Below are 13,176 nucleotides of genomic sequence, written 5' to 3' on the forward strand. Positions count from 1 at the left end.
AGGCAACTCAAGGCCAATGTTCGAAGGCTTCTAAATGTTATTATGATGCCCTCAGAAGGAGAGGAAGCGGAGGTAGTGGTAGCGATGGATGCGGAGAAGGCTTTTGATCAGGTGGAGTGGAATTACCTGTGGGAGGCGCTGGGAAGGTTTGGGTTTGGTGAGGGCTTTATTGACTGGGTGCAGTTGCTCAATCAGGCACCAGTAGTGACTGTGCGTGCGAACCGGCTGAGGTCAGGGTATTTTGAACTACACCGAGGGACGAGGCAAGGGTGCCCCCTCTCCCCGTTACTGTTTGCTCTGGCTGGAGAGCCATTGGCCATGGCATTAAGAGCCTCTAGGAACTGGAAGGGCTGGTTCTGGGGGAGGGGGGGGGGGGGGGGGGGGGGTGGAGCACCGGGTCTCGCTCTACGCAGATAACCTGCTCTTGTACATTTCGGACCCGTTGGAGGGGATGGGGGAAGCTATGCGAACCTTGGGGGAATTTGGCAATTTTTCGGGGTATAAATTGAACATGGGGAAAAGCGAGATGTTTGCGGTCCAGACAAGAGGGCAGGAGAAGAGACTGGGAGAGCTGCTGCTTAGACTGATAGGGAAGAGCTTTCGATATCTGGGAATCCAGGTGGCCCAGAAATGGGAGGCACTGCACAAGTTAAACCTATCCCGGTTGGTAGAACAAACGGAAGGGGACTTTAAGAGATGGGACACGATCCCGCTATCACTGGCGGGGAGGGTACAGACCGTGAAAATATCGGACCTCCCCAGATTTCTGTTTGTCTTTCAGTGCCTCCCCATCTTCATCCCCAAGACCTTTTTCAAGCGGGTGAATAAGATTATTTTGGGCTTTGTGTGGATGAGTAAAACCCCGCAAGTGAAGAAAGTGTTGCCGGAGCGCAGTCGGGGGGAGGGTGGGTTGGCGCTGCCGAACTTCTGCAATTTCTACTGGGCGGCTAATATAGCCAAGATTCAGAAGTAGGTAATGGGGGAGGGGTTGGCATTGGAGAGGATGGAGGCGAAGTCATGTAAAGACACCAGTTTGGGAGCATTGGTAACGGCACCTCTGCCGTTCTCACCTGCCCGATACTCCACAAGTCCGGTGGTAGTGGCGGCTCTGAGGATCTGGGGGCAATGGAGGAGATATAAGAGATTGGAGGGAGCATCGATTTGGACCTCAATTTATAATAACCACAGGTTTGTAGATGGCGGGTTAGATAGGCTAGATGGCGGGTTCCGGAGGTGGCAGAGGGCAGGAATTGGAAGGATGGGGGATCTATTTATAGACTGGAGCGTTCCCAGCTTGAAAGCTTTGGAGGTAAATTTAAATTGCCAGCAGGAATGGTTTTAGGTATTTGCAGGTGCGAGACTTCCTGAGAAAACAGATGCCGGCCTTTCCGCTGCTGCCGCCATGGGGGATACAGGTGAGAGTAGTTTCCAGTACCTGGATGGGAGAGGGGAAGGTATCGGATATTTACCAGGAGCTTTCGGAGGCGGACAAAATCCCGGTGGAGGAGCTTAAGGGCAAGTGGGAGGACGGGCTAGGAGGAGAGATGGAGGAAGGTCTATGGGCGGATGCCCTAAGCAGGGTTAATACCTCCTCATCGTGCGCCAGGCTCAGCCTGATACAATTTAAGGTAGTCCACCGGGCTACATGACAGTGGCTGGGATGAGCAAGTTTTATGGGGTAGAGGATAAGTGTGCGAGGTGTGCGGGAAATCCAGCAAATCACGTTCACATGTTTTGGGCATTCCCGAAGCTTAGAGGGTTTTGGCAGGATTTTGCTGACACGGGTGGTGCCGAGTTCGGAGGTAGCGATCTTTGGAGTGTCGGAAGATCCGAGAGTTCAGGGGTCGAAAGAAGCTGACGTCTTGGCCTTTGCCTCCCTGGTAGCCCAGAGATGGATCTTGTTAATGTGGAGGGACTCGAAGCCCCCGAGTGTAGAGACCTGGGTTAGTAACATGGCTGGGTTTCTCAGTCCCGAGAAAATAAAGTTTGCCTTAAGAGGGTCAATGTTAGCGTTCTCCTGGAGGTGGCAGCTGTTCGTCGACTTTCTCGGGGAAAATTAAAATGTCAGCAGATGCAGTATTCCAAAGAGGGGGAGGGTTGTTGTATGGTTGAGGTGTGTGAAGATTGGGCTGGGGGGGGGATATTTATTTTACCATGCTGATCTTATTGTTTACGTTACTGTTATTAAAAAAATTCAAATACCTTAATAAAATACTATTTAAAAAAATAATTTCTGTAGCGCTATGTTATACTTCATTTCATCCTCATCTGCAGCAAATTCTAAGGATTTATAACGCTTTAATGCGTGACTTCCAGCCAACTTAATAAGAAGCACCATTTATCTGTGATCGGAAGCATTTTCTCGCGTGGAGGCAGATAGGAAAACTTAAACTGCTGTTTGAAGAAAGAACAGCTTTGATATAGTTTATTGTTTGCTCTGAAGTAGTCAGGCTTTTTTAGACTCTCCATTTTATGATTTGTCTTCTGTGTAGATTTTCTCATGATTATTTTCTCCAGTCTTCTTAAAGCTAACTGGTTTAATCTAACTACTAATTAATTTACTCCTGGTACCATGTGGTGTTCTTTGTGTTGCTAATTTTAGGAATGTTGGCATAGTGGTCACAAAGATCACAAATAATCAAATTGATCAAAGATATAAATTTATTAACACTACTTAGTTGGACTCCTATATAATACAATTGATAATAAACATATACTCTACACTGATCTACTACTAATGTCTACATTATGATATTAACTGTGATTTGCTCTCACTCACACTATCTTTCCTTCAGTCTGTTCTCTAGCTTTCTCCTCAACCTCTCCCCCACAAGGCTTAGCATCAATGTATTTTATAGGCGGACATCTAGCTCCCTCTAGTGGTTGATTTAAACATTTCATTAACCCTTGCAGTTCTTACATTTATGATAATGTCACAATACCATCAATCTGTTTATCAAAATCATTGATATGTTGAGGCCCCAGTATTGACCCCTGTGGCACACCATGTCCCAGCCCACATCCTGCGAACTAGAAAATGACCAATTTTTGCTACTGGGTCAAATGCTGCGTCGATAACATTTATGTGGTTGCTTTAGTTGGCTTTCTGGTCAATGGTGACCTCCAGGAAGTTGATGGGGCGGGGGGCTCCACCGCAATGATAATACCATCATGATTAAACAAAAGTTAGGGATGGACTTTTGAAAGAGATCGTCAGTGCCTGACTTGTAAAATGGAATGATTCCAGCTTATTACAACGCTGCCAAGTTCTGCGCTAACTTTGAACAATTCAGAAACCGACACATTACACGGAAACTAAGCTCCTGGTAGACTTTTACTCCTTTGATAAGTTGGCTCTGAACAATTCCCTTGTGTTTGTGGTTTTCAGCAGCTCCCATACTTTACTGAAGTTGAATACAGCGCAGGCACAACACACATTTGTGTGTTAATCTATTTTTTTACGATTTGATTTAAACGGTACATTTTCTGCAGTGGTGCAGCTGAAGGAATTACAATGAGTCTCTTTGTGTGTTGTGGATGGTTATTGGTGGGTGGAGTCCCTCGCTGGGAATGTGAACTGCGCCGAGCCGGTAACTGACATGCGGAAGGGGTGGGTTCCCAGGTCGGACACAGCGGCCAGTGGCTGGGAAAGCAGAGAGGATTCTCCGCAAGGATGGCTCTCCGAGACGAACTCTTGAAAGTTATCTGGCATGCGTTCACAGCCTTGGATGTTGACAAATGTGGAAAAGTGTCCAAGTCACAACTTAAGGCAAGTTGGAGGTTTTCAGTTAAGTGAGCTGTGTTGGGCTGGCGGGGACTGAGGGAACTGTGATGGGCTGGGGTGTGCTGTGATGGGCTGGGGTGTGCTGTGATGGGCTGGGGTGTGCTGTGATGGGCTGGGGTGTGCTGTGATGGGCTGGGGTGTGCTGTGATGGGCTGGGGTGTGCTGTGATGGGCTGGGGTGTGCTGTGATGGGCTGGGGTGTGCTGTGATGGGCTGGGGTGTGCTGTGATGGGCTGAGTGAGCTGGGGTGGGCTGAGAGAGCTGGGGTGGGCTGGCGTGAGTTGCAATGAGCTGGGGTGGGCTGAGAGAGCTGGGGTGGGCTGGCGTGAGTTGCAGTGAGCTGGGGTGGGCTGAGAGAGCTGGGGTGGGCTGGGGGAGCTGGGGTGGGCTGAGGGAGCTGGGGTGGGCTGAGGGAGCTGGGGTGGGCTGAGGGAGCTGGGGTGGGTTGAGGGAGCTGGGGTGGGCTGGCGTGAGTTGCAGTGAGCTGGGGTGGGCTGAGGGAGCTGGGGTGGGCTGAGGGAGCTGGGGTGGGCTGAGGGAGCTGGGGTGGGCTGAGGGAGCTGGGGTGGGCTGAGGGAGCTGGGGTGGGCTGAGGGAGCTGGGGTGGGTTGAGGGAGCTGGGGTGGGCTGGCGTGAGTTGCAGTAAGCTGGGGTGGGCTGTGATGGGTTGAGTACGCAGGGGTGTGCTGTGATGTGCTGGGGTTAGCTACAATGGCCTTGAGTGAGCTGGATTGGACTAAGTGAGCTATGATGGGCTGTGGTGGGTTGGATGAGCTGTGATGGGCTGGGGTAGACGGAGTGTGCTGTGATGGGCTGGGGTAGACGGAGCGGGCTGTGATTGGCTGGGGTAGACGGAGCGGGCTGTGATGGGCTGGGGTAGACGGAGTGTGCTGTGATGGGCTGGGGTAGACGGAGCGGGCTGTGATTGGCTGGGGTAGACGGAGCGGGCTGTGATGGGCTGGGGTAGACGGAGCGGGCTGTGATGGGCTGGGGTAGACGGAGCGGGCTGTGATGGGCTGGGGTAGACGGAGTGGGCTGTGATGGGCTGGGGTAGACGAAGCGGGCTGTGATGGGCTGGGGTAGACGGAGCGGGCTGTGATGGGTTGGGGTAGACGGAGCGGGCTGTGATTGGCTGGGGTAGACGGAGCGGGCTGTGATAGGCTGGGGTAGACGGAGCGGGCTGTGATGGGCTGGGCGGGCTGTGATGGACTGGGGTAGACTGAGCGGGCTGTGATGGGCTGGGGTAGACGGAGAGTGCTGTGATGGGCTGGAGTAGACAGCGCGGGCTGTGATGGGCTGGGGTAGACGGAGCGGGCTGTGATGGGCTGGGCGGGCTGCGGTAGACGGAGTGTGCTGTGATGGGCTGGGGTAGACGGAGCGGGCTGTGATGGGCTGGGGTAGACGGAGCGGGCTGTGATGGGCTGAGGTAGACGGAGCGTGCTGTGATGGGCTGGGGTAGACGGAGTGTGCTGTGATGGGCTGGGGTAGACGGAGTGTGCTGTGATGGGCTGGGGTAGACGGAGCGGGCTGTGATGGGCTGGGCGGGCTGTGATGGGCTGGGGTAGACGGAGCGGGCTGTGATGGGCTGGGGTAGACGGAGTGTGCTGGGATGGGCTGGGGGATACGGAGTGTGCTGGGATGGGCTGGGGTAGACGGAGTGTGCTGTGATGGGCTGGGGTAGACGGAGTGTGCTGTGATGGGCTGGGGTAGACGGAGCGTGCTGGGATGGGCTGGGGTAGACGGAGCGGGCTGGGATGGGCTGGGGTAGACGGAGAGGGCTGTGATGGGCTGGGGTAGACAGAGCGGGCTGTGATGGGCTGGGGTAGACAGAGTGTGCTGTGATGGGCTGGGGTAGACGGAGCGGGCTGTGATGGGCTGGGGTAGACGGAGCGGGCTGTGATGGGCTGGGGTAGACAGAGTGTGCTGTGATGGGCTGGGGTAGACGGAGCGGGCTGTGATGGGATGGGGTAGACGGAGTGTGCTGTGATGGGCTGGGGGAGACGGAGCGGGCTGTGATGGGCTGGGGTAGACAGAGCGGGCTGTGATGGGCTGGGGTAGACGGAGCGTGCTGTGATGGGCTGGGGTAGACGGAGCGGGCTGTGATGGGCTGGCGTAGACGGAGTGTGCTGTGATAGGCTGGGGTAGACGGAGTGTGCTGGGATGGGCTGGGGTAGACGGAGTGTGCTGGATGGGCTGGGCGGGCTGTGATGGGCTGGGGGAGACGGAGTGTGCTGTGATGGGCTGGGTTAGACAGAGTGTGCTGTGATGGGCTGGGGTAGACGGAGCGGGCTGTGATGGGCTGGGGTAGACGGAGTGTGCTGTGATGGCTGGGGGAGACGGAGCGGGCTGTGATGGACGGAGTGTGCTGTGATGGGCTGGGTTAGACAGAGTGTGCTGTGATGGGCTGGGGTAGACGGAGCGGGCTGTGATGGGCTGGGATAGACGGAGAGTGCTGTGATGGGCTGGGGGAGACGGAGCGGGCTGTGATGGGCTGGAATGGGTTGCGTGAACTGTGTTGGACTGAATATGCTGTGATAGGCAGGGCAGGCTGTGATGGGTTGAGGTGGGCTGTGAGCTCTGATGGGTTGGGGTGGGCTGTGAGCTGTGATGGGTTGGGGTGGGCTGTGATGGGTTGGGGTGGGCTGTGAGCTCTGATGGGTTGGGGTGGGCTGTGATGGGTTGGGGTGGGCTGTGAGCTGTGATAGGCAGGGCAGGCTGTGATGGGTTGGGGTTGGCTGTGATGGGTTGAGGTGGGCTGTGAGCTCTGATGGGTTGTGGTTGGCTGTGAGCTGTGATAGGCAGGGCAGGCTGTGATGGGTTGGGGTGGGCTGTGATGGGTTGAGGTGGGCTGTGAGCTCTGATGGGTTGAGGTGGGCTGTGAGCTGTGATGGGTTGGGGTGGGCTGTGATGGGTTGAGGTGGGCTGTGAGCTGTGATGGGTTGGGGTGGGCTGTGAGCTGTGATGGGTTGAGGTGGGCTGTGAGCTGTGATGGGTTGAGGTGGGCTGTGAGCTGTGATGGGTTGAGGTGAGCTGTGATAGGCAGGGCAGGCTGTGATGGGTTGAGGTGGGCTGTGAGCTGTGATGGGTTGAGGTGGGCTGTGAGCTGTGATGGGTTGAGGTGGGCTGTGAGCTGTGATGGGTTGAGGTGGGCTGTGATGGGTTGGGGTGGGCTGTGAGCTGTGATGGGTTGAGGTGGGCTGTGAGCTGTGATGGGTTGAGGTGGGCTGTGAGCTGTGATGGGTTGAGGTGGGCTGTGAGCTCTGATGGGTTGAGGTGGGCTGTGAGCTGTGATGGGTTGGGGTGGGCTGTGATGGGTTGAGGTGGGCTGTGAGCTGTGATGGGTTGGGGTGGGCTGTGAGCTGTGATGGGTTGAGGTGGGCTGTGAGCTGTGATGGGTTGAGGTGGGCTGTGAGCTGTGATGGGTTGAGGTGAGCTGTGATAGGCAGGGCAGGCTGTGATGGGTTGAGGTGGGCTGTGAGCTGTGATGGGTTGAGGTGGGCTGTGAGCTGTGATGGGTTGAGGTGGGCTGTGAGCTGTGATGGGTTGAGGTGGGCTGTGATGGGTTGGGGTGGGCTGTGAGCTGTGATGGGTTGAGGTGGGCTGTGAGCTGTGATGGGTTGAGGTGGGCTGTGAGCTGTGATGGGTTGGGGTGGGCTGTGAGCTGTGATGGGTTGAGGTGGGCTGTGAGCTGTGATGGGTTGAGGTGGGCTGTGAGCTGTGATGGGTTGAGGTGGGCTGTGAGCTGTGATGGGTTGGGGTGGGCTGTGAGCTGTGATGGGTTGAGGTGGGCTGTGAGCTGTGGTGGGTTGAGGTGAGCTGTGATAGGCAGGGCAGGCTGTGATGGGTTGGGGTGAGCTGTGATGGGTTGAGGTGGGCTGTGAGCTGTGATGGGTTGAGGTGGGCTGTGAGCTGTGATGGGTTGGGGTGGGCTGTGAGCTGTGATGGGTTGGGGTGGGCTGTGAGCTGTGATGGGTTGAGGTGGGCTGTGAGCTGTGATGGGTTGAGGTGGGCTGTGAGCTGTGATGGGTTGGGGTGGGCTGTGAGCTGTGATGGGTTGAGGTGGGCTGTGAGCTCTGATGGGTTGAGGTGGGCTGTGAGCTGTGATGGGTTGGGGTGGGCTGTGATGGGTTGGGGTGGGCTGTGATGGGTTGAGGTGGGCTGTGAGCTGTGATGGGTTGGGGTGGGCTGTGAGCTGTGATGGGTTGGGGTGGGCTGTGAGCTGTGATGGGTTGAGGTGGGCTGTGAGCTGTGATGGGTTGGGGTGGGCTGTGAGCTGTGATGGGTTGAGGTGAGCTGTGATAGGCAGGGCAGGCTGTGATGGGTTGAGGTGGGCTGTGAGCTGTGATGGGTTGAGGTGGGCTGTGAGCTGTGGTGGGTTGAGGTGGGCTGTGAGCTGTGATGGGTTGGGGTGGGCTGTGATGGGGTGGGCTGTGATGGGTTGGGGTGGGCTATGATGGGTTGAGGTGGGCTGTGAGCTGTGATGGGTTGAGGTGGGCTGTGAGCTGTGATGGGTTGGGGTTGGCTGTGATGGGTTGAGGTGGGCTGTGAGCTGTGATAGGCAGGGCAGGCTGTGATGGGTTGAGGTGGGCTGTGAGCTGTGATGGGTTGAGGTGGGCTGTGAGCTGTGATGGGTTGGGGTTGTCTGTGATGGGTTGAGGGGGGCTGTGAGCTGTGATGGGTTGGGGTGAGCTGTGATGGGTTGAGGTGGGCTGTGAGCTGTGATGGGTTGAGGGGGGCAGTGAGCTGTGATGGGTTGGGGTGAGCTGTGATGGGTTGAGGTGGGCTGTGAGCTGTGATGGGTTGAGGTGGGCTGTGAGCTGTGATGGGTTGGGGTTGTCTGTGATGGGTTGAGGTGGGCTGTGAGCTGTGATGGGTTGGGGTGGGCTGTGATGGGTTGAGGTGGGCTGTGAGCTGTGATGGGTTGGGGTTGGCTGTGAGCTGTGATGAGCTAGGGTGGGCTGAGCGGGTTGTAGTGGGCTGTGCTGTATGGCGATGGGCTAGGGTGGGCTGAGCGGGTTGTAGTGGGCTGTGCTGTATCATGATGGGCTGTGCCTAGGCGAGAAGGCTATACTGGACTGTTTCGTGTTGAGTGACACCAATTCCTGCTCTCTCTGGGAAAAGAACTGTCAGCTGCTGCAAGACACTGCTTAATGTTAGCCGTAAACACCAGTTCCATTTCCCACCAAGGCTGTAGAACTTGGTATCTAACATCAGAAAAGGGATTTGAAATCAACGTGGCTAAGATTTTTAAACAATTGCATAAATGTTTGAGGGATTGTGTTTGGTGAAAGCTAAAACATAATTTGCCTTTTGAAGGAACTAAATGGGAAAAATGTTATACTTTGAAGTTATTTTCAAAGTTCATTCACTCGTGTGATTCTTTTTGTAAAAAAGTAGCTGATTAACAGATTTATTTAAACTTTATAGAGGGTTTATAAAATCTGTTTTGGGCTGGGAATAACGGGCTTAATTTCTGGTCTATCTGGTTAAGACCTTTTGTCTTTTTGGGTGGTGCCCTGTTTTGAGATGTATTCATAGATGGTGAACTGCCAGATATTTACTGTATTATGTAGGGTATGTGTGTTTGTTGTCTCATGCATTTAATTGCTGCCAAGGCACTGAGAACCTTGGGCTGTGGTGAAACTGCTTCTTCGAGTGGAACTCCTGTGTATTGCACCGAGAGATGTGTGCAATCAGGAAGCAAAGTAAATACACAGCTTAATATGTTGAGGAAAGGTGGACTCAAATGCATTAGTCAGCTGTGGCTCAATATTCTCATTCTTTTACTCTCACCTCGCCAACCCTGTGGCTGAATACATCTCCGCTCATTATAGTGTCTCTGCCCACAAGCTAAAGAAATGCAAATTTCCTGCAATTATGCTGGTTATATATTTATCCTGACTTGAAACTTACGCTGTAGTTTCCGTGCTTTTTAGAACGGATCTGTGAAAGTCACATTAACAAATTAAATGTTCCGTGATTGCAACTTATTAAACATGTTATGCTGGATGGCTTGGCATGATTAATTTTCATGCTGAATGAAGGAATACCTTGAAAGTTGGTGCTTTTCTTGGACCCTGTGTGTTTCTGCCCATTGGTGCAATATCCATTGTAACTTTCTATAGTGACCACAGATGAGGCCGAGACAAGTGGGCAAGAGAAAGTAATTTTATTACGAAGTTATAGTATGTACAATAATCTCCAGATCCCAGCTGGCTACGAGGTGTTGGTTCCAAACATGGTCTACTTTTATCTTACAGGTTATTAGAGTGTCGGTGGGCTCACTACCCCTCAGCAGGGGAGCTCGTACTCAACGGGCCTCACAAGGAGGCTATTTGCTTCTCCCCCATAGTGCTTGGCGGGTTATTACATCCCTCCACCTGGAACGTGAACATCGTTTCCACACCGGACCCTGTGGTGGAGGTACCGTTGGTGGCTGCTGAACGGCGTGTCCGCCAGGGATCTCCAACACCTGGGGCTCCACGTGGGAATCCGTACCAATGACCTCACGCATCTTTGTATCCTGTCACCCTTGGGACAGCGCTCTCGAGTCTTAAAGTGTTTGGAGTAGGTTGGACAGTAATTGGCTGCTCCTGAGGAGCTCTGTGCACTAACGGCCTCCTGTTTCTGATATGACCGACGTGTTTTTCCATGATGCGACCTTGAACTTGAACTAGGTTTGGTACCAGCCAGATGTGAGGAAGGACCGTTCCTGAGATCCACTGGGTGCCGCCTGCGAAGTTCCAAATATAGACTGCGTCACCTGGTACATACGGTCTGTCCACATGTGGCCATCTGCTTCTTGGCTGAGGCAGATATCGGCGGGAAAGTAAGACGGATTCGTAGTCACCGGCCCATCAATAATTCCGCCAGTGCTACCCCGATTACGGCATGTGGTGTGGTTCGCTAACAGAACAGGAATCTGGCCAGCCAAGTGTCCAATCCTTTCTCAGCCCCCTTTTAAATTAAGGGGCTGGTTTAGCACACTGGGCTAAACAGCTGGCTTTTAAAGCAGACCAAGGCAGGCCAGCAGCATGGTTCAATTCCCGTACCAGCCTCCCCGAACAGGCGCCGGCATGTGGCGACTAGGGGCTTTTCACAGTAACTTCATTTGAAGCCTACTTGTGACAATAAGGGATTTTCATTTAATTTAATTTCAAATGTTTGCACCTCCCTTTCCGCTAGCTGATTGGAGACAGGTGATACGGGGCCATATGGATATGCTGCACCCCGTTTTCCATCATAGATCCCGTGAAGTCCTTGCTGGTAAAGGGTGCCATTGACCAACACCTCCTGAAATGCCGTGAGTGCTGAATGAGAGGCGTAATTTTTCAATGGTTGCTCTCGTAGAAGTCAACACCGTCTTATGGACGTCAAGCCATTTGAAATGGGCATCTACTATAATCAAGAACATCGATCCTAGGAAAGGACCAGCAAAATCAGCATGGAGCCACACCCAAGGGCACTCAGCCACCCACAAGGGTGGAGCGGTGTGGCTGGTGAAAGCTTCTGCTATTCCTGACAAACCTTGCACTGCTGGATCATCCTTTCTATCTCTGCATCCAGGCCTGACCACCAAACATAGCTGATTGTGAGCATTTTTGTTTTTGACACCCCTGGGTGTCCGTTATGCAAGTCCCGCAAGAAGGAGGCCTGGCTCTTGCTTGGAACCATGACGCCTGTTCCCCACCGCAGGATATCGTCTTCAACACTGAACATGGACAGTTTGGTTAAAAATGCCTGTAGTTCCTCGGGTAATCTTCGATGCTGGCCCCTGTGTAGGTCTATGTGGTGGACTTTGGACTGTATCGGACTGCCTGCGTCCATTCTCGTATCTGGGACAACGTAACCGGCAACATGTCCATAAAGTTTAGAGTGGCCGCCCCTTCACGGACCAAGGAGGAGACGGAGGACACATCAGCAATAGCAGTCTGCTTAACGCATCCGCATTTGCGATTTGGGTATCTGGCAATGCTTGAACGAGTATCCGTATGCTGCCAGTAGGAGGGCCCATCTCTGAATTCTAGCGGCAGCAATGGGCGGAATTGCTTTGGCATCTTTAAAAAGTCCCAATGGCAGCTTGTAGTCTGTAAGGATCATGAACTGACGGTCATACACGTACTTGTGGAACATTTTAATGGCAAACATTTTTTTTTTTATAAATGTTTTTATTCAGTTTTCGTATTTTATATTGAACAAATTACAAATTGTTAGGAGAGAGAAAAAAAACCAAACAAAAACAAACACGCAAAAATTAACATACATATTTACAGGTAAGCATCTTCGTAGTAGTAACTGCGCCCCCCCCCCCCCCTCCTCCCCCTCCCCCCCTCAACATGTTTATTTAGCTTGGTTTTGGGCCTTAGCTAGCCATCGAACCCCCGTAACGAACCTGTAGCCCCCCCCCCCCTCCCGCTACCTTCCCCCGACTATTCTTCCTCTTGTACATTGGCCACAAATAGGTCCCGGAACAGTTGCATGAATGGCTCCCACGTTCTGTGGAAGCCGTCGTCCGACCCTCGGATGGCAAATTTGATTTTCTCCATTTGGAGAGATTCCGAGAGGTCGGACAGCCAGTCCGCAGCTCTGGGCGGTGCTGCTGACCGCCAGCCAAACAGGATTCTACGGCGGGCGATCAGGGAGGCAAAGGCAAGGGCATCCGCCCTCCTCCCCAGGAATAGATCTGGCTGTTCTGAAACCCCGAAGACCGCCACTATCGGGCATGGCTCCACCCTCACTCCCACCACTTTGGACATTACCTCGAAGAAGGCTGTCCAGTACTCCACGAGTCTGGGGCAGGACCAGAACATGTGGGCGTGGTTGGCCGGGCCTCTTTGGCACCGTTCACATCTGTCTTCCACCTCCGGGAAGAACCTACTCATACGGGTTCTTGTTAAGTGGGCTCTATGTACCACTTTTAGTTGCGTCAGGCTGAGCCTTGCGCACGTGGAGGTGGAGTTGACCCTATGCAGTGCCTTTTAATGGCAAACATGACGGCCAACCCCTCTCTTTCGATCTGTGCATAGTTGCGTTTTGCCAGGCCAATGTCCTGGAGGCAAAAGCGATCAGCTGCTCACCAACATTGTCCATGCGATGGGACCAAACAGCTCCAATGCCGTACGGCGAGGTGTCACATGTGACCATAATCAGTTTAGTGGGGTTGTAATGCGTGAGAAAACCTGATGAGGTCAACTGCTTCTTAACTTTAGCAAATGCTTCTTCCTGTTGCGCTTACCACGCCCAGACCTGATTTTTTTTAGCAAGCGGTGTAGCTGGTGGGGGGGGGGGGGGGGGGGGGCAACATAGGTGTGACACTGGGGATGAATTTCCATCGTTTACTAACCCTAGGAAGGAACGCAGTTCGGTCATGTTTGCAGGTGTAAGGTCTTGCTC

At 53.5% G+C, this 13,176-nt stretch overlaps 1 protein-coding gene across 2 annotated transcripts in view; it reads left to right on the forward strand.

Annotated features, from left to right (window-relative positions):
• The first annotated feature begins 3,338 nt into the window (after window positions 1–3,338).
• Window positions 3,339–13,176, forward strand: part of LOC119971893 (switch-associated protein 70-like) — a 251,970-nt gene continuing 242,132 nt past the window's right edge. Inside the window, exon 1 of one of the 2 annotated variants that reach the window (XM_038808175.1) lies at window positions 3,339–3,769. In XM_038808175.1, the coding sequence (XP_038664103.1) occupies window positions 3,674–3,769 (96 nt within the window). In that variant the 5' untranslated portion in view covers window positions 3,339–3,673. The remainder of the gene's footprint in view (window positions 3,770–13,176) is intronic. The other variant, XM_038808174.1, reaches the window with a different exon arrangement.

This window comes from Scyliorhinus canicula, chromosome 9 (genome assembly GCF_902713615.1).
Source record: "Scyliorhinus canicula chromosome 9, sScyCan1.1, whole genome shotgun sequence".
NCBI lineage: Eukaryota > Metazoa > Chordata > Chondrichthyes > Carcharhiniformes > Scyliorhinidae > Scyliorhinus > Scyliorhinus canicula.